This window comes from Nuphar pumila, chromosome 4, assembly GCF_984573655.1.
Source record: "Nuphar pumila chromosome 4, dmNupPumi1.hap1.1, whole genome shotgun sequence".
In the NCBI taxonomy this organism is placed as follows: Eukaryota; Viridiplantae; Streptophyta; class Magnoliopsida; order Nymphaeales; family Nymphaeaceae; genus Nuphar; species Nuphar pumila.
The window spans coordinates 143,792,161-143,817,179 of NC_143252.1; the positions used below are offsets into that span (position 1 = coordinate 143,792,161).

General features: G+C 37.7%; 1 protein-coding gene across 4 annotated transcripts; it reads left to right on the plus strand.

Moving 5' to 3' along the window:
- Positions 1 to 2,854: 2,854 nt before the first annotated feature.
- Positions 2,855 to 25,019, plus strand: LOC149841455 (aldehyde dehydrogenase family 7 member B4-like). Of its 4 annotated transcripts, none has more exons than XM_090003842.1 (15): positions 2,855 to 3,127; positions 3,351 to 3,437; positions 4,928 to 5,059; positions 6,134 to 6,206; positions 16,039 to 16,061; positions 16,164 to 16,227; positions 16,964 to 17,009; positions 18,170 to 18,350; positions 18,546 to 18,722; positions 18,790 to 18,954; positions 20,158 to 20,298; positions 20,394 to 20,491; positions 22,190 to 22,339; positions 23,308 to 23,373; positions 24,649 to 25,019. In XM_090003842.1, the coding sequence occupies exons 1-14, from the start codon at positions 2,987 to 2,989 to the stop codon at positions 23,360 to 23,362; spliced, it is 1,533 nt and encodes a 510-aa protein (XP_089859968.1). In that variant the 5' UTR covers positions 2,855 to 2,986; the 3' UTR covers positions 23,363 to 23,373; positions 24,649 to 25,019. The 4 variants fall into 4 exon arrangements, with proteins under 4 accessions (XP_089859968.1, XP_089859969.1, XP_089859970.1 ...); XM_090003843.1 differs by lacking the exon at positions 24,649 to 25,019 and adding an exon at positions 23,433 to 23,869; XM_090003844.1 differs by lacking the exon at positions 24,649 to 25,019 and adding an exon at positions 23,437 to 23,869.

Below are 25,019 nucleotides of genomic sequence, written 5' to 3' on the forward strand. Positions count from 1 at the left end.
GGATAGTGTATTTTCTATGAAAAAATATGATTTTTAACGCTTAAATATTTATGAAGATTATGAGTTATTGTTTCTTTAAAAAAATCTTGTTTATGCATCAAAATCGAATGATTTCAGAGCGGATTCTTATAAAATCAAATATGTAGATCACATTCATACAGTTAGATTCAAGAGAAAAAACAGAAAATCCATAAAAATCACCGGTTTACAGTTCTCGTATTTACAGTTCTCGGTTTCTATTGACTCGGTGATGGGGTATTTGATGACAATGAAGATGACTAGGACGACAACAACAAATTATAAAAGAATGGCTAAAATATCAATACTTTTGATTTTATTCCAAACCTAGGGAAACAATCCCATTAAAAAAGCAAAAAGAAAAAGTCAAGTAAAAGATGAGTGGTTTCATTCATATATGATGCCATGTTTTAGTATGGTAATAATTTCATGTAGATACCTTTATTAGAAATTTAAAGCTAAACCAATATTTGCTCTAATTTACGCATGTTTTTCTCCAAAACTCCCAAAGAGAGATTGAAGCTAACCAAAGTCACAAACGTTAAAAACGGCAAAATCTCTCTCTTTTTTTTTAACTCACAAGAGTTTGAAATTTTTTCATAAATCTTGCATTTTTTTGGCAAAATCTTGCAATAAAAAATAAATTAAAAATATAAAATTTATTTTCACTACAAGAAAATTGTCAATTAGCGACAGATATTTGCGACAAATTTTTTCCGTCGCCAAATTGCGGTGGATTAATGAAAGAAACTAATCCATCGCTAAGATTTGTAATATTTACGGCCTCCGTCGCTAGTTAGCGACGACAGGTTTTTGTCGCAACACAACCGACGGTTAGCGATGGATTTGGCGACAGAGGTTTTTTCGTTGCTACGTAGCGACGACGTTAGAGACGGAATTCGGCCATCGCCAAATCTGTCACTAATTTTAGCATAAATCCCTAATCAGAGCTTTTTTTTTCCTCTTTCCTGTTTCGCCTCTCTCGCCCGCTCGACGCAATCCTCCGCCGCCCGATGCAATCCTCCGCCGCCCGTCGCTCCCCGGTTCGCCGCCCGGCCTGTCGTCCCCCGGTCTGCCGCCCGACGATTCCTAGGTAAATCCATTTTTAGGTTTTTTTCGATAAAAAGGGCGCCTGCCCCTTTTATTTTTTTCGGCAGGGGGGCGACCCCCTGCCTCGTTGTTTTATTCAGGCAGGGGGTCGCTCCCCTGTTTTTCGGTAGGGGGTCGCCCTCCTGCCTCGTTTGTTTTTTCCGGCAGGGGGGTCAACCCCCTGCCGCGTTTTGTGTTTTCCGACAGGGGGCGATCCCCTGCCTCGTTGTTTTATTCGGGCAGGGGGTCGCCCCCCTGACGCATTTTGTGTTTTCCGGCAAGGGGGCGACCCCCCTACCTCGTTGTTTGATTCGGGCAGGGGGTCACCCCCCTGCTTTTTCGAAGGGGTTGTCCTCCTGCCTCGTTTGTTTTTTTTCGGTAGGGGGGCGACCCCCTGCCTCGTTGTTTTATTCGGGTAAAGGGTGGCCTCCTGCCATTTTTTTTTTCGGCAGGGGGAACCCCTGCCTCATTTTTTTTTGGCAGGAGGTCGCCCCCTGCCTCGTTTTTTTATTCGGGCAAAGGGTCGCCCTAGTGCCGCTTTTTTTTTTCGGGCGAGGCTGAATGAATCACATAGATAGACACGTCTCAACAAGAAAATTGTTATATTTGTTCAAAATAGCTTTAAAAGTCTAAACTTATTTTGGTAAATGTAAGAGAAAGTGATTCTATGTATTGAATTAGTTTGGGAATGACATGCATTTTTTGTGAATTTTATAACCGGAAGAAACTGCACTCGACATGAAGGCCTGATAGTACTGGCTCAACCTGTCATACTTACAATCGTCTTGCCGATCGATAGTATAAAACTCTGAGGCTAGGACCCCTGCCCCCGAGGCCTATGCTATGCATTGGCTTGCGTAGAGGGGCAACACCCGTGATAATCAAACCTTGATTGCTTGTCTAGCATCCAAGGCCCCCACCCCACTGCGCAAACCCCCTTGGGTCGTGTATAATTTATTATTATAGAATTTATTTATTTTTTATTGTGCATTTGTGAGCTTAAATTTCTAACTCCGCCATTGGTAGTGGTACGCCTGGTACAGTATAGTGCATGGAATACCAATGCAACTGTTATTTTAGAGTAAAATTCAGAGTTTTTATAAAATGTAATTATCAAATATCTGATACTTATTTGAAAAAATCAGTAGAAGATAGGCCCTCACATGAAATTCTCGCTTTGCTAGCTTAAATAACCGCGCAAAAACGGTACAGTACGTTGAACCTCCCACGTATTCCGTTGTGTGTGGCATGCGTATACACCCAAGACTTTCCAAAAGAAAATCATATTAAACATGTAAATGCTCTCTGACCTTATGGTAAGATATAAAACAAGCATAATGACTTGTGCTGCCACGTATGAAGTAAAAGTTCCAAAGTGTCTTTTGTACTTTATATAATATATATGGCGTCGTAAGAGTAATGAACCTTAATTTATGAATTCACATTAAAGAACTCCATAAATGGAAGTCACCTGAATATTAAGTAAATGACGGAATCACCCTTCTGAGTTGTGAATTCACAGACAAGCGGTCGCTGCAAACAGTAAGGGACTTTACAGTCAATTATGATAATATGGACGATGTTTACATAATTTCAAATATACGAAACGGATCACATTAACTGATGCAGAGGCCCCATCAGTCGCCCGCGATCACTTTCGCTTCAGTTCCGTGAGCGCATCGTCGCCTTCGTAGGTCCTTCCGTTGACGTCTTCATCGTCATCCTTCTTTTCGTACTCTTCGTCGAACGAATCGTCGCGTCTAAACGCCCCCGAGAACTCCCGAGATCCCAAAAAGAGAGGGAGTTATTTCTCACTCTTTCGTCTTCCCGCTCTCTGCCGGAAAACTCTCTGATCGGCAACTTCTCGTCTGGAGAATCCATGGCGTCGAATTTCTCCAAGAAGGAATATCAATTCCTGAGAGATTTAGGGCTAGCGCCTCGGAATCACGGGTGCTATGGAAACGGAGTGTGGAGGGGCCACGGTCCCTTGCTTACGTCCCTCAATCCCGCGACTAATCAGGTTCGTTTGGTGCCCTCTGCGTCATCAGAGCCCGATCACTTCTGTTTCTCAATCTGTTTGTCGCATTTCATCGTCGCGCCTCGATCGGAAGCGTTTCGATCTTAATCGGAAGCTGCAAATTGTTTGTGGTTTGTTACGGTTTGGCCGAGCATCCGTTCATGTTTGGTTTAGTTTGTTCGTGATCGGGATTTAATCTTGTTTTTTCTTCTTTTGATCGGTTCAGCCCATAGCGGAAGTGGCGGAGGCTTCGATTCAGGACTATGAGGAGAGCATGGTGGCTTGCGTTGGAGCTTCTAAGATGTGGATGCAAGTAATAGCGTTTCTTGTTATATTAACCGTTTTGCATTTCCTTACGCCTTCGTTTTCCGTTTTTTGTTGCTAAAAAATCGTAAAAAACTGCTAAGATATGAACGCAAATAGGAGTATTTATTGCTTTCATCTCGGTGCGTTTTCTGTTTCAGTGCTGGATCAAAAAAGATTGTAAAAAGAAGTGTGGTTGTTTCGTTTGAGATAAGCTGGTTTATGAGATCAAGTGAATTATGATGCTTATGCCGTCGAGCTTCATAGATGTTGCCTGGTTCCTTCTTCTCTTATGAGAATTGGGTATAATTATAGTTTGTTTGTGTTGATAGCTGGTATCATTGTGTGAGTGTTCATATTCGCAGAGATGCATCTATGTATCTACATTTCATCCTGGGCTTGTAGATTCGTGGTGTGTTTAGAAGCTTATGTATGTTAAGCACCAGGTCTTGTATATCATGCAGTCGGTAGTCTTTATTCGCTTTTTCTGTGAAATAGTGTTAAATTTTTTAAATTGAGCAGTTCTTGTAGTTAGTCCGATCCGACATGGTAAGTTGTTGATCTGGCGTTTGAAAGTAGATTGCTTCCATCTCCAGGGGATCTCAAGTGCACTTCAAGGAACTCATCTGAGGTACACCTGATCATCTGGTTGGACTGGTACAGTAAGAACCTCCAGTATTCTTCAGTTCTTGGGACAGTGCTCGTTCACTCAATCCTTTGATTTATAGGACTCACCTATCAACATAGATTATAAGTTTAGAAATACATTCCATGTTTAAAAGTGGTAAATTGTCAGCGTGAAAATCCATTGCCTTCAAATATATGAAATGGTCTGTCATAGGGTAAGAACAGGGGAAATCGTGAGAGAAATAGGTGTAGGAAAATCCTAAAGTTAAGAGGACTGTGAGAAGGGAAGAAAAAAAAATGCAAACAAACAGGTGGAAGATGATTCGTTTGAGATATGATTAAGAACAAAGTCTCTCCTTCTCTTTCAGGATCTCGGGGGCTTTCTTGCTGCATCTGTTTTTCCAGAAAAGTGGGATAAGCTGGGATATTGCATATAAAAAATGTAATATCCCAGCTTATCTCACGTAAAAAAACCGGTGCATCGGAGTAGACCCTTAATTGGAAAATTATTTTCTGGAAATAGCGTGAAAAGGCATAAAAGGTCTCGCAATGAGGTAATGCATTAGAAATGGGTAAAATTTTAATGCAACCGGATTCTTAGTTGTTGTGAATTGAGGTCCTACATATTTTCTAAAGGTCAGGGTGATTAAGTCAGGAGCCTTGATTGTTATGCATTGAGATTTCTTTTTTTGTTTTAATGACAAAATTCACAGTTCAGAGACTCTCCTTTCATGTGGGAAGCTGCACATTCTTTGTCTTTTTGACTGTCATCTACTAGATTATATCTCAAGTTATTTTATATGTCTGTTTGTGTTTTATTTTCATGAATAAAGTTGGTGATTTCGTGTGCTATTATTTTTCTGTATGGATCAGATTCCTGCCCCAAAGAGGGGTGAGATTGTTAGACAGATTGGTGAAGCCTTGCGTAGCAAGTTGCAGCAACTTGGTAGGCTTGTGTCACTTGAAATGGGAAAAATTCTTCCTGAAGGAATAGGGGAAGTTCAAGTACGTACTTGTGTTTACTTTTCTATACATTCTGTTATCAGCATGCATTTCCTATTTCTGAATTCTGAACAGCACCTTGATACGTGATTTGTTTCAGTTATGCTCTGAATGTGTAACTAATGTCTGAAGGGGGCATCTTTATTTTTTATATCTTTAATACTTCGAGTTATTCACTTTACCTTTCTTCAAAAATAAAACTTTTGTGAGCTATTCACTTTGTGATAAATGTCTATCATCTTGTGCATGACAACTCGATTGCAAAATCTTTCTAAAATTTACCTCCATTGTATTTTTCAATATAAGCAATCTGAACACCATATATACATATATATAGTTTTAAAATCCCGTATTTTTCTATACATGACTAACTTGTTATTCCTCTCTCTCTCTCTCTCTCTCTCTCTCTCTCTCTCTCTTTCTCTCTCTCTCTCTCTCTCTTTGTGAGTTCTTGAAAAACTATATTTCTGTGTATACCTAGTTCGGGCAACTAATTTGAAGCAGTGATTTCATTCTGTGGCCATGCATTTGCTCCTACTGCACATCTTGGCATTAATAGGGCAGCTGTTTTAAGTCATATGGAGATTTCCATTTATCTGGTTTACAGGCGCTCCTTCCCTTTGCTGGGATGTATCAGCTCTTCTACTGCTTGTAAACTTGGGTAGAAGATGTCGACAGTTGAATCACTATGTTAGTGTACCTCATGAAAACATAAAAATGAGATATGCATATTTATTTATTTTGAAAGGCAATCTGGGGTTAGGCGGACCCCTACCAGAAGAACAGCTGCCCCATGTGGCAGAGGAATTCGTTCCTGGGCCTTTAGCTTGACACAGGACTCCGCTTACCACATGGGATACCACCTCGGTGGTGAGACATGCATATATGCCCTTTCTGCTTTTTGTTTCTTCTTTTTCCTTCTCTGGTGAGGGCTCTTTTTGTTGCATTTTAGTCTAGTATTTGCATATAGTTGAAGTTTTATAGTTTCTGTTGGTTTAATGTCTGCATATTGGAAATACCAAAAATTTTCTTTTGTATTAACTTCTGAACCATGTTTCTTATAATCATTAATTGCAGGAGATCATTGACATGTGCGATTATGCAGTTGGATTAAGTCGCCAACTGAATGGATCAATCATTCCTTCAGAACGTGAGCCAACATTTCAATTTCAAGTATTTGATATTTGATATTTAAGCTCAGATATTTCAGTCATTTGACTAGTAGTAAAATAGATCACTTTTTATGCTTTTCACTAGAATTTTTTTTCATGTGTCTGGTTTGAATTTTGTGTAGGATTGTAAAAGTATCTCCAATAAGATACTAAGATCAAGACCTTAATATTCTTGATAATAAACCCGGCACGAATGCACAATAAGAACACTTGTGCACAAAAGCACAACTCACAAATAACTCACAAATGCGCAAAGGCATAAAAATAATGGAATCAATTTATTGAGCACTTGGGCTTTGACTCCAAGCCATAAGAAAATACAAAGGGGAGAACCCCTATTTATAACAACACAAGAGGGGCCTTGGAGGGGCTCCACTCATAGACGTTGGAGCCCCTCCAACGGTCACAAATGTGACCGTTGGAGAGGGCTCAACGTCTATGTTAGTGGCCCCCCCAAGGTACCTTTTGGTACTTTACATAAAAGAAATAAAATAAATAAAAAAAGAAAATAAAAACAAATTTACAATCACATCCATAAAGTGAATGTGCGTAAAACAGGGGAAAAGACTAAACTACCCATACGGCTAAACAAATAGAAATATATATTTTATATATATAATAAGTAGATACATATACATATATATTAATATATGTATATGTATTACCATATATATATAAAATATATATATTACATTATATGATTATGTACATAATTTAACACCCCCCCTCAAACTTAGGGTAGGATGACCGAGAGTTTGCTAAGAAAGAAGTTGAAACGCGGAGCACACAAGGCTTTAGTGAAGAAATCCGCCAACTGATACTCGGACGTGACATATGGAAGGTCAATGATTCCTTGGAGGTACACCTCCCGAACATAGTGACAATCCATCTCGATATGTTTGGTCCGCTCATGAAAAGTGTGTTTTTTAGCAATATAAATCGCATTTTTGTTGTCACAACATAGCTTGGTGGGCCCTTCAATTGTGATTCCCATGTCTTCCAACAACTGATGAATCCAAACAATTTCCATGGTAGTAGTCGCCATGGCACGATATTCAACTTCAGTTGATGATAGAGACACCTTTTGCTGCTTCTTGCATCTCCATGAGATCAATGAGTCTCCTAAGAATACACAAAAACCAGTGGTGGAGTGACGGTTATTTGGGTCACCTCCCCAATCAGAGTCAGTATAAGCAATTAATTTTAACTCAGAAGTGGAAGACGGAAAACTCCCTTATTAATAGTGTGCTTTAGGTATCTCACGACACGTAAGATAGCACCCATGTGAACAGAAGTTGGTGCATGCTGAAACTGACTTGTTGTATGCACCGCATGTGAGATATTTGGTCTGGTGATACTTAGGTACATCAACGATCCTACTAGCTGCCTGTAGGGAGTAGGATCGGAGAGAGGAACACCATCATCAATCTTCATTTTAGCTCCTACTATAGCAGGAGTTTCACAAATTTTATCGTCCGTAATACCTGACCTGTCAATAATCTCAGATGCCAACTTAGTTTGAGACAAAAAATATCCTCTATGAGAGTATGCTACCTCAATACCCAAAAAATAAGTTAAGAAACCCAAGTCAGACATTTCAAACTTATCCTTTAAAATGGATTTTATGCTTTTAATCCCGTTAGAATCGCTCTCAGTTATAAGCATGTCATCCACATATAGTAGCAGAATAACAATCCCTGCATTAGATTTTCTAACAAATAAAGTAGTATCAGTAAAGCAGGATGAAAAACCATTATCTAACATTACAGAGTTAAACCTATCATACCAAGCCTTGGGAGCTTGTTTTAAACCATAAAGTGTTTTTCGAAGGCGAAACACTTTTCCTTTAGGAGATTCCATTCCAGGAGGAGCATCCATATATACTTCTTCGTTTAGATCTCCGTTTAAAAAGGCATTCTTAACATCCATCTGATAGATGTTCCATTTATTGAATGAGGCAACAGTTATAAGACATCGGACGGTGACCATCCGAGCTACCGGGGCAAAGGTCTCCTCATAATCAATCCCATATTTTTGACCATATCCTTTTGCAACTAAGCGGGCCTTATATCTCTCAAGGGACCCATCACTCTTAGTCTTGACTTTAAACACCCATCTACACCCTATTGCTTTCTTGTCTTTAGGGAGGTCTTGAAACTCCCATGTCTTTGCTTTCTTTAGAGCTTCAAGTTCATTATTCATAGCGACTATCCATTCTGGACAATTTCGTGCTTCCTCGAAGTTCCTAGGTTCTATGTAAGAGTGAATGACGCTTAAACAGGCTCTATATTTAGGCGAAAAGGACTCATATGAAATGAACCTAAAAGGGGGTCTTCTTAGTCTTTCGGTCCTACGAAGGTTTTCTTTACTCAAAGGTGTAGACTCATTATCATATCTTTTGAGGGCACTTCTGAAAGTATTCCTATCTCTATGAGAGTAGGTTATGGGATCTCTATGTGGTTCTTCAGTGATATGTTGATGAAGTGTTCAGGACTCAGAATGGGTTTCATTATTACTTAAGTTATTTTGATTTGATTCATCATCACTAGTATCATCATCATCAGTCAATAAATCAAACAGAAATGAATAGTCAATATTCTCGTCATTAGTTTCAAGTTTTTCGAAACCACTAATATTTTCCAAGAATCTTACATTTCTGGAAACATATAGTTTATCACTTTTAATATCATAACAGCGAAAGCCTTTTTGAGTTTCAGAATAACCAAGAAAGGCACACGAAATGGCTTTAGGAGAGAGTTTGTCATTTTTATCAGTAAGGACAAAACATTTGCATCCAAAAACTCTTAACCTGCTGTAATCAGGTTCTTTTTCGTATAATTTTTCAAATGGGGAAATCTTGTTCAAGTTTTTAGATGGAAGTCTATTTATGAGATAGACAGATGTAAGGGCTGCCTCAGCCCAAAGTTTTTTCGGAATATTTTGTGAAATGAGCAAAGTTCGTGTTGTTTCAATAATGTGCCTATGTTTTCGTTCCGCCAACCCATTTTGTTGGGGGGTTTTAGGACAAGACTTTTGATGGGCGATTCCATAATTTTCAAGATAACTTTTGAATTCATTGGAAAGATATTCGCCACCCGAATCGGTTCTAAGAATTTTTAAATTTCCATTGAATTGATTTAAAACCATCATATGAAATGTTTTAAAAGTTGAGAAAACTTCATGTTTATGTTTAAGAAAATATATCCAACTAAACCTAGTGAAATCGTCCACAAAGATAACATAGCATGAGAAACCTCCCTTAGATATCACCGGAGCCGGACCCCATACATCGGAGTGAACGATTTCAAAAGGTCTTGTTGTAAACATGGATCTTTGAGGAAAATGAAGACTTCTCATTTTTCCAATAATACATTCATTACAAACAATGGAAATTGATTATTTCAAATATTTGGGATCCATCATTCAAAAGTATGGAGAAATTGATGGAGATGTAAATCATAGGATAAAGGTTGGGTGGATGAAATGGAAAAGTGCTACTGGAGTGCTGTGCGATCGTAGAATGCCATTGCGGTTGAAGGGAAAGTTTTATAGGACGACTATTAGACCCGCTTTACTATATGGTACGGAATGTTGGGCTGCCAAGAGACATCATATTCAAAAAATGAGTGTAGCTGAGATGCGGATGCTTAGATGGATGTGTGGAAATACAATAAAAGATAAGATTCAGAACGAAGAGATACGTAAGAAGGTAGGTGTTGCACCCATTGAAAATAAGATGCGAGAGAATCGTTTACGATGGTTTGGACATATTCGGCGAAGGCCTAATGATGCTCCAGTTAGAAGGTTGGAGAAATGGGAAAATATATTAGTTAAAAGAGGTCGGGGTAGGCCTAGGAAGACTTGGATGGAGATGATAGGAAAGGATATGAATGCTTTGAACCTCACCGAGGACATGGCGTTGGATAGAAATGATTGGAGGAAAAGGATTCATGTGGAAGACCCAAAATGAATTTCTTTTTTGGTTCATATCGCTGACCCCAATTGTTTTGGGATGAAGGCGTAGTTGTTGTTGTTGTTGTACATTCATTACAAACAAAATTTTCATTACAAAGATGCTTAATAAAAGGCAAATAAGAGATTTTAACAATGTTGGGATGACCCAATCTCTTATGCCATACATGAATATCTCTGTTTTGAGCAATATTACAAAATTGATTCTTGGGAATTTTAAGAAAATCAACATAGTAGAGGTCTCCTCTCCTAGAGCATTCTCCAATCAACTTCCCGGACTGGCGATCTTGTATCCAACATTTATCAGAAGAAAACTTTATATCGCAACCATGGTCCGAGAGTTGAGAAACGGAAAGTAAGTTTAAGTTTAATTTTGGTATAAGACGAATTTTTGGGATAAAGAAGTCTTGTTTTTCAAAATTGCCCATTCCTTTAATTTCAAGAGGTGTTCCATCCGCCGTTGAGACAAAAGATGAAAGAAAATTTTTAGAATAAGCAGAAAGAAAACAAGGACTTGGAGTCATATGAAATGAAGCACCGGAATCAAGGAGCCAAGATGTCTTACCGAGAGAGGATGAGGATGACATAGCGGCTCCAGAAATGCCTCCTTTGAGAATAGGTTGAAGAGCATCCATAATTTGTTGAAGCGAAAGAGACTCATTTGATGACGAAGGTCGTTCCTCTGATTGGGATGCTAAAGCCGCGACAAGAAATTTCTTCCATTTGGGACAAAGGGGTTTGATATGCCCCGGTTCTTTACAAAAATGGCAAGTTAATTTGCTATAGTCTCTCTTGCCATATCGATCATTTCCTCCTTACCCTTGATTTTTGAAATGGGGTGGTTTGTAGGTTTTCAAATTATTTCCCGGTCTTGACACGGCATTAACCACTTCATAATCACTTTGAGAAGGTGTAGCAAGGATACTCGGGTTATTTTTACTAATCCCCATACGTGTTTCCTCACCACTTAGCTTGGTGATGACATCTTCAATAGAGGGAGATGTGAAAGCGGATAGGAGAGAGGACCGAATTTGCTCAAATTCGGGTCTAAGACCATTTAGAAAGTTGAAGAATCGATCTTCCTCTAGTTGCTTGTGTCTTAATTCAATAGCTTCTCCGCTCCATTTTGGTTCGAGCATAGCAAGCTCGTCCCAAATAGATGATAGTTCGGCAAAATATTCCCGAATAGACAAATCATTTTGTTGAAGAGTCGAAGCTTTCTTTTGGAGATAATATTTGTGAGATAAGTCCCTTGAAGTATACATTTTTTCAAGGTACAACCAAGCTTCGGAGGCCCTTTTAAACTTAATGATGTTGACATTGATCTTGGTTTCAACGGATGAAAAAATCCAAGATAAAATTTTGAAGTTCTTCATTTCCCACTCATCATGCTTTTTGAATATTCTTCTAGGGCCTTTTGTCTATCTTCATCTTCAAGAATCTTAATATCTCCTTTTTCTATGATAGAAAGTTTGGGTTCGGGTTCCGATATGGAACCTTGAACGTATCCCCAAAGGCTTTTCCCTTTGATATGGGCTTCCATATTGCCGGCCCAAACATGGTAGTTCGAACCACTAAGTTTAAACCCAAGGGAGAAGTAGGAGTCTTTTTCACCCATTAGAGAGGTAAGACGATAGAAAATAATGCGTACCTTAAAGGTTTTTCAAACTTTTCTTGACAAAAGTTGCTTCTAAAATATTGCCCGAAGTAGATGATTTACTCCAAAACTTCACTTACTTGAGGGCACGATTTTCGAGGTACTTCACAAGTGGCGGGATGCACGATCCTCCTCCTTCAACGAGGCTCTGATACCATGTAAAAGTATCTCCAATAAGATACTAAGATCAAGACCTTAATATTCTTGATAATAAACCCGGCACGAATGCACAATAAGAACACTTGTGCACAAAAGCACAACTCACAAATAACTCACAAATGCGCAAAGACATAAAAATAATGGAATCAATTTATTGAGCACTTGGGCTTTGACTCCAAGCCATAAGAAAATACAAAGGGGAGAACCCCTATTTATAACAACACAAGAGAGGCCTTGGAGGGGCTCCACTCATAGACGTTGGAGCCCCTCCAACGGTCACAAATGTGACCGTTGGAGAGGGCCCAACGTCTATGTTAGTGGGCCCCCCAAGGTACCTTTTGGTACTTTACATAAAAGAAATAAAAGAAATAAAAAAACAAAAAGAAAGAAAATAAAAACAAATTTACAATCACATCCATAAAGTGAATGTGTGTAAAACAGGGGAAAAGACTAAACTACCCCTACGGCTAAACAAATAGAAATATATATTTTATATATATAATAAGTAGATACATATACATGTATATTAATATATGTATATGTATTACCATATATATATAAAATATATATATTACATTATATGATTATGTACATAATTTAACATGGATTACCACTGGACTATGGTTTTGTTTCCCCATTCTATGCAAAATGTCTGACTACATGATGTCTTCTGAAAGTGCATGTTATAGAATTTGGCTTACATTAATGTCATTGTTATTTTTTCCAGAAAACTGGTTTATTTGGCTGCAAGGTCGAATGATCAACTTCATGTCTAAGTAAAATGTGTTTATCCATTTTTCTTCTTGACTGAAATTCATAGTCCATCTCATTATACCTTTGAAAACCTACTTGAGAATTATAAAGAATTCTTGTAATTGGTTATGTTGCAATGATACTGTAAAGAGATTGGTTGGGCCTTTTGTCCTATTAGCACCAGTACCATGACTGTAATTTATTCTTTTACATGAATGACTGTTATTCTTCAAGATGTTACCCTTATTTCCTTCTAGCTTCCTTTCCATCTTGTGTAGCTGCATCTCCTTTTGGTTAATTACATCTGATCTTTCACTCCTGCATGTGCAATTTATTTGATATGCTCATGTTTGTGCATCAGAGTGTTTTTCATGAATATGTATGGGAATTTTCCACAGCCCTCAGTATTGAAATATACAAATGGTCACAAGAGAATGCAAACTTTCTTCTTGACGTTTGGTAGGATTGTTCTTCAACTTTTGTTTGGTGTTTATTAGGAAACAAGGCCCATGAGCCTTGTTCTTCTTCTTGTTAGAGAACTTCAACCTGCAAAAAAATTGTGGATTACAGGAAAGTGTAGGACATGAAATTTTGCCTATCTACAGATTTGGTAACTAATAGGTTGGAGAAGGACTACTTCAAGCCCTTTATGTTTGTGGTTATGCATATATGCTTTAAATATTATGCTGTTGCCTTTGAGAATTTGCTTTCCATTGTTAGGACATATGATGCCTGGTAACTTTATGCCTATGGGGCAAATTGGGGTTAAAATGTCGTTAGAATTTGGCAGCGATAGTCATGTTCAGCCAAACAGTTTGAGTCTGAGTTCCTGTAAGGGAGAAAGAAAGAAAACCCAAAACCTACACCAAGGTTAGATTTAGGTCGGTTATATATTTCCAACCCAGCCTAGACCCAATATGACTTGTTTTCAGTTTTTTGTATCTAAAGAACACATGATCTACACAGATCCAACTCTGTTTTGATCCATTATTATGTTTGATTTCATCCATTTGGAACACTTGGTAAACTTAATCTGGATTTTTAGGCATTGTTGTTCTCATAGTCACAGATATCGGTGATATTTTCAAATATTATCGCTGTAAATTCGGCAAACAATAATATAGGTAAAATATCGTGATATTTTGAAAATATTGCCAATTTGATAATATCACGATATTATCAATTAGTTTTACCGTTTTTATTTAGTTTTTAGTTTTTAAATATCTTTTTCTTCTTTTTAAACATGATATTTTTCTTACCTTTTTTTATTTTTTTATTTTTTAAGCCCCAAGATTTTCCTGAGATTTATCACCAAATCTATAATATCGTGAGAAATAACCTCGCCTAGATATAGCCGATACCGATATTTGTGACTATGGTTGTTCACCATTTTTTGGAGAATTGATGATTTCCCACCATGACTGGCTACTCTTGGTGTATTTAGTCAAAGCTCTTTTATTGGCTTATGGTGTTCAGACTTCAGAGTTAGAAAATGGGTGCATGAAAAATAAATAAATAAATATATATATATATATATATATATATATATACATATTATTTTTTGGGCTCTGAAAGTGCGACAATGACATATTACTTCAAAATTCTAGATTTTGATGCCACCATTATTAAGAAGATTTTCAAGAACAAAATTTACATAAAATATTCAGCCATTCTCTAGTCAATATGGGTATAGCTGATTATCTGCATCCCGTGCTGACTTTGGGTTAAGAAATGATTACAATATGTCTTGGAATTTGACCATTTTCACCCCCAATTAAATCACACTGTGGTTTAGTTTATGTATAGGAGATATGAGGTTACTCATCTAGTGAGCACATAGAGAGCTTTTGGGCTGATAAATGAGTCAAACAAGCTGAGCTTTTTCCATTTGCATCTGTCTAATTTTGGCTCATAGCTTGCTTGGGCTTCATTCACCAAAAGCTTGAGATGAGGAGCACCCAGCATATTCAATGGAAGCCACAAATCCTAACAAACATTTCTACAACACAACTTGTGATATGCAAGGGATAAAATATATAACTACTCTATGTTAGTTGTCCTAATCAAGCTAAACCAGGCCAAGAAGCCCGTGTTTGGGTTCCACTTGACAAGGATCATAAGCTCTTAAAATAGTCTTGTATTCAGCTGGCCAATTTTATAAGCCTGACTGAGATGGTGACCGAGGCAAGTCACAGGTGGTTTGGTTCATTTACTAGCCTAAGGAGCTTGTGAGAAAATCTGGATGAACATCCTAGCGGATGATCTTGCATAAGAGTTTGTGTTAGAGAGAATTTAAAATGGCATTCTACTTAATTATCGCTATAGTTTCCATTTAGAATTGCATTGCTTTATGGCTATGTGGTTCTGTCTAATGCAATGCAATGTCCAAGCTGCAGGTCAATGAATGACTTTGCTACCATATATGATGAGGATTCTTGTAGGATTTCCCCTAGAATTGGAAGATTTAAGGGCATCTGTTTTCTTTCCTTCCATCTTCTTTGTTGTGTGGGTATGAGATTCTCGTGATTAATGTTTTCCTAGATTGTATGGGATTTATGGTGGCATCTTTTGATTTACTTGTTTTAATGGACCTTTTCTAATGGTTACTCATTACAAATCTTATCACATGGCAAGAACTTGTGAATAATAAAACGTCTCTGACCTATTCTATTTCTTAGGTTACATGCTTATATTGTTTGGATGCTTTTAAGTAGGTATGAATTCTACTCAGAGTTATCAGAAGCTTCTTAGGTAGGTGGGAAGCTCGCTTCCCGGAAACTCGCTTCGGAAGCGCGATACTCCTCGCTTCCAAAACTTCATGGGAATCTCGATTCCCCCACGCTTCTTTATGCTTCCCATACACATGGTCTATCCATACTATATGCTTTTCTCACGTTTCTTTTCATTTTTTTCATGTATTTTTTCTCAAGCTTTCACTCACTTTCCATGTATTTTCTTTAAATTGGTAACCATCATTGTTAGATTTTAACAAAAATTTAACTCTTTTACAAAAAAATCATGAAATATAAAAATGATCAATTTTATTTTAGTTTTTATTGGTTTCTTGTTTGATTCCTATTCAGTTACCATATTGCTTCATTTTTTATTCATATTTCGCTTTTAAATTGATGCTTCGTTTCCCACTTCGTATAAATTTTAAAATGCCTCTCTTCTTGCTTCCGCTTCCCATATCGTTTCCCGCTTCCGCTTCCTAGTTTGGCAACCTTGATTCTACTGAGGTGCTCATTTCATTTTTAATTTGTTGACAGGTCCAAACCACATGATGTTGGAGGTGCAATTTACACTTTTCTTGTTGTCAGGGAGTTATGCTTTTTATTAATATGGAAGCATGCTAAGTGCTTATTGACAAGTTTCATATGATCTGAATACCCAGGTCTGGAATCCTCTTGGGGTAGTAGGAGTAATTACAGCTTTCAACTTTCCGTGTGCTGTTCTTGGTAAGTTGGTTTACAGCTACTGTATCATACTTCTTATCCAATATGGCATATATAACACTTCCATAAAGCGGAAGGCTGACTGGAAGGAGGTAGTTACTGTGTATAAGGTTTAGATGGCTGACTGGAAGGAGGTAGTTACTGTGTATAAGGTTTAGATGGTGGACCATTTGGATTGTCATTGGAATTTCAAGGAGCTGATGTTTAAAATATGTGTATATTCTTCTGATTTCCTCCTTTATTCACCATGACCCTGTTGCCAGGTTGTATTTCTAGCATTATAGGTTTTACCTTTTCTTTTACTTCTTTCTGTAGCTTCTTAGCATCCTTTAAAAGTCATGGACATTGCCCATATGCACGAACACAAGCATGTTGATGATCATCAGCATCATCATTATTTCCTTATATCTATTGCTCATAGCCATATCTGTATTCTGGGAGTAAGACATATCTAATCATAGAGTTATAACAGTAGATGCATATTTTGAATATGTGAACCATCTTGCAAATTAGTTATACTTGTCAAAATTTGATGATAGTATCATGTCTTTTTTTCTTGACTAATCCAATATAAGGCTTTTTTGGATATATTTTTCTTGTTTAAAGTTTGATTCGAGATGAGTCCGAAAACATACGAGTGCAGAGTGATTAGTTATATTCCCTAATCTGTCAGCTTAGGTTTAATTGGTCCTGCAATATTTTACACTTTTTAGTAACATTTTTTTCTCTTTTGCCTTAGGGTGGAATGCTTGTATCGCTTTGGTCTGTGGGAATACTGTTGTTTGGTAAGTCCCCCATTTGACTTTGTCATGTTTTTCTTAGATCATCAGTTATATTAAATTGTTTTCGTATTGGCTAAAAAGTTCTTGTTTTTATCCCTTTTGATGACAAATACTAGGAACTGTAGCTGCTCTAGTATTCTTTCTACATGGAGATTTCATCTTTATTTAATCGTTATGATTGCTTTTGTTGGCATACTCATGGATCTTGTTATGGGAATTTCTTGGTAAGAGAATATCTTGGGAGAACAATTTTGCTGTATGACAAAAAATATCAGATTAGGTTAAAAAAGAAATGCAGAAGTGATTATTAATTGCATTCATATCATGAGACTCTGAAAATTTTGTATTAGCATCATGACTATTGTTGAATGTATCCATATCAAAAGAGATTAAATTTCTTGGCAGTGTCTGGGATGCTAAATTAGAACATTTTAGGGAATTTAGCAGTGGATTTTCGACACCTCAACTTAAGTATTATCTTTTTCTTTTTCTAAATTTATTCTTCCCTGCCTCCAGTAAGCTGCTTTTTTCTAAATCAGTCCACAGGAAGCTTAAGGTATTTGTTTTAATTACATATCTAATTGTCCACTTCAAAATATTTTCTCTCTTTAAGTTTCTCAACTTTCCTTTTTAATTCATATACCTCTTGTTCATTTTGATGTGCTTACTTCTAAGATTAAATAGGTTCTGTTTTGTTGATTTATTAGTATCTAAAGTAAAGTAAGAGCTATGTTTAAATTTTAAAAGGACCTTTCTGTCACGATAGCAGTTTTCTTTAATGGATGGCTGAATAAACAAGTCAAAACATATGATAAAGATTAGTGTACATGCTAAATATATACCTCTATTTTGTGACACGAAAGATTCATGGGCATGCTTACAAAGTGTATCTACCCACTTGCACACATGCACGTGCATGCACTCAGACACACATGCACAGAGGCTGATGAGAAATTCCTCTTTTTGAACCTTGCATTTCCATAATTTTGTTCCAACCTGACTTTCATTCTTGGCTGTTGCTGTTATTAAATTTCAAGTAATGTGTTTTTTTGTTATTTGTTAAATTCCTAATAATCATTGTTTTTACTGGGAGATTGTTACTTCCTGTCTGTAGTCATGATTTAAAAAAGATTTTTCCAATCTTATTCTGATATCTCACACAGGAAAGGTGCTCAAACAACACCATTGATCACTATTGCGATGACCAATTTGGTGGCCGATGTGCTTGAAAAGAACAAGTTACCAGGTGCAATTTTTACATCTTTCTGTGGTGGTGCTGAAATTGGGCAAGCAATAGCTCAAGATACACGTATTCCTCTAGTGTCATTCACCGGAAGTTCCAAGGTATGAAGTATAGATTTTCTTGTAATTACTGAACTTTTTCTATAAAAGTGCCACTTTACTTCAGGAATATTCTCTTAAGGTTTTGAAATTAGAACATTGTTTCTCATCTTTGATTCCCCAAAACTCGAATTTCCAAGGATCATTCATTGGTCTTCATCTCAAACAAACCATTTATATTTCTTGCTTTCCATGCAGGTTGGGCAAATTGTTCAGCAGTCAGTTAGCAAAAGATTTGGCAAATGCTTACTTGAACTAAGTGGAAATAATGCAATAATTGTCATGGATGATGCTGACATCCAGCTAGCTGTTCGTTCTGTTTTATTTGCAGCAGTTGGTACTGCAGGACAACGTTGCACAACATGCCGTAGGCTGGTTAGTGTGTTCATGCTATCTGTCATTGAAGTAGGTTCTAGAGCTGAATGTTTTCAGTTTGTTGCAGCTTCTTCATGAAAGTATTTATCAGACAGTGTTGGATCAGCTGATCGAAGTATACAAGCAGGTGAAAATAGGGTATCCCTTGGACAAAGGCACCTTGCTAGGGCCTCTTCATACGCCTGCTTCAAAAGTGAGCTTTGAGAAAGGCATTGGGATAATCAAATCCCAGGCATGTTTCATCTCCTTAATTTCCAATTGCATTATCTTGTTAATTGACTTGTCCCTGAATTTCTACACCTACTACTTAATCACCAATTGGATAACAAACTCTCATTTGTTAGAACTAGAGTTAATAGATCTAAAAAATCAGTCTGTTCAAATAGTAAAATTTATCCAATGCCCAAAATTGTGTGTGGTAGTGATATTTCAGTCTTTTGATCTATGTTTATCATTCATGTAGTGTTCTCAATGCTAGTCTAACCAATGAAATTAAAATGGCTTTATGTCTTCATAGCTTACTTTACATGATAGTGAATTTGGGTTTCTTTCTGCAATTGAGATGGTGGCTCCTAATTTTCTAATCTAGTTCTTGTGTTCTTTTCATCAAATCAAGTCTCTATTCAATGGTGGTAGTATCACTTCATCAAGAACTGAACCTTGATATGATGTGCAAATAAAGTACAAAGCTAGATAACCAAAATAATGTATTATTCCCAATTACCGATACAAGTGGTAGCTGTTCACAGATGATGCCTCACCAATGAGGTGACATCCAAAGATGCATGTTTGTGCATCTTGTTATTCTGTCATTGCTTTGGGACAGACATTGCTTCCATTTCCTACAGACCTGTATGCCGTCTATATGCAGAAGTCATCTTCATTTCTGATGCTCTTTCAAATACGGTGATTCTGATATAGATGAGTCTCTTTCCCTATTAAGACACCTATTCAGAGGGAGGTGTTCGCAAATTACTTATAGTTTGCTTTGACTTTGACTTGTGCAACTGTTGCAGGTACTCTCTCTGTCTCTCGTCTTCTTCATTTTATGTGTTCAAGAGGATATCCCTTTCTATCCCTTTTTGTGTGTTTCCCTTAATCTCTCTTCCTACAACTTGAATCCCTTTCATAGTGGTGTTCTCTTGGCTACTATTAGATTGATTCCAGTTCGTGGGTCATGACAGAATGAAATTCCTAGTGTCTTTTTTGTCTGCATTTTTCTCACATGCCTTGGTTTCACTTATGAGTCTGTAAGGGAAATTCCATAATGAAAGAAATGCTCTGCTTTAGTTTTTGTGTCTGAGCTATTCAGATAGCAGTATCATTCTCACTATTTGTTGATCATCATCTTTTTTATATTAAGCACATTAAGAAGATGCAAAAATAACAGTTTCCCTGTCAAGGTAATTGTCTGTGCTTTTCTCTCTTTGTGCAGGGTGGAAAGATTCTATGTGGAGGGTCGAGCATAGAAAGTGAAGGAAACTTCGTGCAACCCACGATTGTTGAGATATCTCCTGATGCACCAGTAGTTAAAGAAGAATTGTTTGGTCCTGTTCTTTATGTATTAAAGTTTCAGGTTGCTTCATCTAATGAATTTTGCTTGTGCAAGATTGTGCTTCATTGTCTTATACTTGGTATCAGTGCAAAAGCTAAAATCTACCCACTATGCAGACACTGAAAGAAGCTATAGAAATAAACAATTCTGTACCACAAGGTTTGAGTAGCTCAATTTTCACGCGGAGGCCAGAAGTTATCTTTAAGTGGATTGGGTGAGTGTTGGAAATTGAATCAGTGAATTGGTTATTCAATAAAGATGATTTTCATCTTAGGTGTTCTCTTGTTGATTAAATAAGGATTAAACTTTTTTTTTATCTTTTTTATCTACTTTTTCTCTAAATAGATCATTATATTGTTGGATAGAAATACGACTTTGACTACAGGATACTGAAACCTCTATTACAGAGAACTGTGCCTTTAGAAACTCGTAGTTATGTCTGCTTATATTGTGGAGCATACAGGTTTCCCAGAACCATATGCACCTCCTTGTAAAAGTGTATCTCTACAAAGAAAAAAAAAGTGCCAAGCGATAACCACTAGCATGTCTGAGTCAGCTTGGGCACTGTAAATGATGACTTTGAAATGTCTCCTGCTTAATAAAATAATTATTTTTCACACAGTAAAAATTAATGAATTATGTATGATGTATCTCTTTAACCAGTCAGCCCTTTCTTCAGTTTTTTGCAATCTAATGCAGAATTTCTGTTCTTTCATTTTTAGAGGAAAACTTATTTTTCTCTAGGACTGTCTGTTTTCTATTTTCAAGGATCAAAGCGCCTGGCATAGTCGCATTGCATTGTGTAAGAAAATGCCCATATATCTTGTTCATGTAATGTTTTTTGGCATTTGAATAACTGGTACTGATCCTCCTGCTGTAATTCCCTGGTTCGACCATCAATTAAATGAAGAAGGTGATGGCCAGGTGTGGGCTGGTGAACATATAAGGCCATGTTCAAGCACCTACATAGGGCACAGTGTATGATATTGTATGTTTGTTTTTTGGTGGTATATAGCCTTTGCAGCATTATTGACGTAGTTGCTAGGTGAAAAATGAAGTGACCTGGTAAGATAGATCAGGACAACATTTAGAGGCATAAGAAAATTTGGCAAGCGTCATTTCCTCATTAATCAGTTTTTCAAAATACTGACCTAAACAAACACATTGTTGTACAGATCCCCGTGTTTGGGTGTGCCATATTAATGTCAAGAATTATACCTTTTATCCGTGTTATCCAATAGCTCCATAAGTGGCATAGAAGCTCATGGCCCTCTTAGATTTACGTTTTCCTGGGAGTGTACTTACAATATGTAAACTCTTTGCACTATTCACAGTCATGAATAGCTTTGAAACTGAAATTTGCGAAGCTAGACATCCAAATCTGAGAAATTTGAAGTTTCTTTTAGGAGGGAACATTTTTCCCCAGGGGGAATCATATGATTGCATCTCGAAAGCTTTCTGTAGGTTTTGGATTTATAACCTGAATGCTGTAATTTTAGCAACATGCTGCATTTTAATAATTATTAATAGGATGTCCATTTGCTTTTATGAGATATACTGTTATTTTTTCTGTTCTGATCATCTCGCAATACCGCTCAAGGTTTTTTTAGTTATAAAGGGAGGATGAATAATGGGGTTTTCTAGTATCATGTGACTTGTTTTGTTTCTTTTCACCTTTTTTCTTTGGTCAAATACTATGGAGAGCACGTCTATATTATTATTATAACAGTAGTAATATTCTATTGATTGCATTAAGTTGCAGCAGTAATTACTCTAAAAACAATATCCAGGAGAGCCAAAATTTTTAAGAAACTATAATTGCACCTTGATGAGAACGAGCTGTTTGCTTGTACTTCATGTTGACTAAGACACGTGGCCTTTTACCTCTATTCTTTCTTATCCACTTGTGCAGACCACATGGGAGTGACTGCGGCATTGTGAATGTGAATATACCTACTAACGGTGCTGAGATTGGAGGTGCTTTTGGAGGTGAAAAGGCAACTGGAGGTGGTCGTGAGGCAGGAAGTGACTCCTGGAAGCAATATATGCGTCGGTCTACATGGTATGCACATGCTTAGTTCAGTTGTCATATTTCCTTCGTCTTTTCTCTATAATTTATGCACCAAATTGCTTGATGTGATGTTACTGCAATCTGCGGTCTTACCTTTCAGTCTCAAGCCACAAGATGCGAAAACAGACCAAGTTCACATGCTAAGGATGGCCATATGTTGTATTATTGAATCAATCAGGATTTCAACTATGATGGGCCAATGGGTTTAGTAACTGAATCTTCAATTAGTGGAACTTTTTCATTATTTTTCTCTTTCATTATAGCCCTTGTTATCTCATTATTTAATGTGTTTTCTTTAATCCTAAGATGTTCTCCACCTATGTCACATAGGTGCGGGTGCGGCTATGGGTGCAGGTGCTTGCGAGTGGAGGAGGAGAGGAGGGGGAGGACTCGGGGTCGAGGGAGATGAAATGCCCTAAACTGCCTCCCCCCCCCCCCCCTTACTTTTTTTAGTCCAAAATGGACTCGGTCAGAGTTGATCGAGCCCGTTTTAGACACATATAGCCCTGGGTGCAGTTGACCGCACCGGGTGCCACACCCGCACCCACATTGTGTCGCGTCATGCAGGTGCAGCACGGTTAGCGGAGTCCATGTGACTTAGTTCTCCACATATTCAAGCCATGAGCCATTAATCTATGTTAAATTGGTTAACCTCTCATTTACAAACTTCTTTTCATTATATCCCATGCCTTAAATGGAAGCTTTATCCTTGATGGAAATTTTTGGCAGAAGTCGAGATTTCATATTCAAATATATAAATAAATGCGAATTTTGATATGTCTGCACGTGCAACAAAATAAACAATGAATGTTTATTCTCAGGCACTTCTTTTCATACGGTGGGTGCATATAGATTTTACTGTTATCCTTCACGAAAACACAAGTTTTCAAATTCTAGTAGAACTTCAAGTTTCATGTTTGAGAATGTATAAATAACCAAATCTGAAATTCCTGTTGCAGTACAATCAATTATGGGAGTGAACTGCCTCTAGCACAGGGAATTAATTTTGGCTAGACCATCTCAAGGTGAACTCATGTCATTTTCAATATTAATTTCTGTTGGTAATTTATTATCTCTTTCTCAGACAGCTACACATGCCTAATGTTGCGGAGGAATCTGGTGTGTGGGTTATATATGTATAAGAACAGCTTCTGACCAGTTTCAGTGAAAAGAAGAGGATCCGGGGAGGAGGAGCCGGTTGAATGTGGACCTGGTGGAAAAGAAAAAAATTCAACCATGAATTTGGGTGAACTGTGGAAACAATGATTTTCCCAGTGAAATGTGGTTTAAACTGGATTCACCACAGTTGGATCTATTGAGCCAAACTCGCTATCCAACAGCTCAGTTTAATAGGGCTGCACAGCGAGCCGAGCTATCTCAGGCTCAGCCCATTTAAGCTCTGCTGAAACTCGTCCAAGAAAATAAATGAGTCGAGCTTAAGCAAGGGCTGAAGCTTGGTTCATATAAATGAGCCAAGTTTGAACAAGCAATCGATCTCGATTAAGCTATTATATGTAGATATATGAGTCAAGGAATTCGGCATTTGCATGGGTGGGGCTGAGTTCGAATCTCAACCAACTTGTATTCTATTAAAAAAAAAATTAAAAGAAAGTTGTTCAGATTGAGCCCAGCCGCTTAGCTTGAGCTCGACTGGAGCCGGTTACCGACAAAGAGTGCTCAAGCTCGTTTCCCAAATTTATTTGGCTAGTCGAGCTGATCGATCAAGTCCAAGCTGAGCTCAAACCTGGTTCGTGTTCTGCCCTACAGTTTAGGTGTGGGCAACGGGTTGTGCTTGTTGTGGGCTTTGGTCAGCCTAACACGCTTGGGCCAGTTTTAGCTGAAGCTTTGTGCCTGAAACCAAATAGGTCAGGTCTTAGGCCTGGCCTGACAGAACTGGGCGTCAGCCTGCTGGGGTGTCCAATCACGGGCTGCTTGGGCCATTGCCCGCTCCTCACTCAATGATCTAATACTTGAAGCTATATTAGCTGGTAGTAGCTGGGCCGTCCCGACTAGGGCGTCTATGGTTCTTTATCCCTGTGTTTGTACCGTCCATGTGCTGTAGTTTGTCATTGGGCAGACTAGTAAAATTCAGGCTCTACGTTTGAGCATGAAAACTTTTCCCTCTAGACTATGAAATTTGAATTCTGGGATTGTTTCTTGTCATGTTTGCCTTCAGTAGTGGCCATGTAGGAAAGTAGATTGGCCTATTGTTCTCAATATGAATTACTTGTGCTTTTTATTTTCTGCCTAATGGAATTACGTACTTTCTGTACCAAATAATTATAATTGTTGGATTTCAGGGGGGCTTCCTTTTTGTTCTACTTGGCTCTTCTGCAAAAATAAAGGGATCCTTCTGATCAGTGGCAGCATTAAAGTTGGACTTGCATCGTGCCTGCATCATACAAATGTGCATGCAGCTGGTCTTACCAACGCTGTGCGTATGGGAACCTGTTCTCTGCGGAAATGGAAGGCTGAAAGGTGGCAATTTCTCTGTGATGCCCGAGTCATTTTTAATGTGGCGTCAATTGTGATGGTAATAAACAGGTTGCTGCTGGTACATGTATTGGTGACTTTATTTAACCTTTCGATGTGTTGGAAAACTCGTTCCTTTTTACTCTTGTAATTTCAGTTTTTTGATCGAGCAGTTTTAATGACCGTCTTTGAACCAAAA

What these genes read in the sequence shown, in the direction of transcription:
- LOC149841455 (XM_090003842.1), top strand. Translation starts at nt 2,987, where the DNA reads ATGGCGTCGAATTTCTCCAAGAAGGAATATCAATTCCTGAGAGATTTA. An exon ending in CTTCTAAGATGTGGATGCAA is followed by an intron (nt 3,438 to 4,927) that starts GTAATAGCGTTT and finishes TGTATGGATCAG; the next exon opens with ATTCCTGCCCCAAAGAGGGG. An exon ending in CAAACCACATGATGTTGGAG is followed by an intron (nt 16,062 to 16,163) that starts GTGCAATTTACA and finishes CTGAATACCCAG; the next exon opens with GTCTGGAATCCTCTTGGGGT.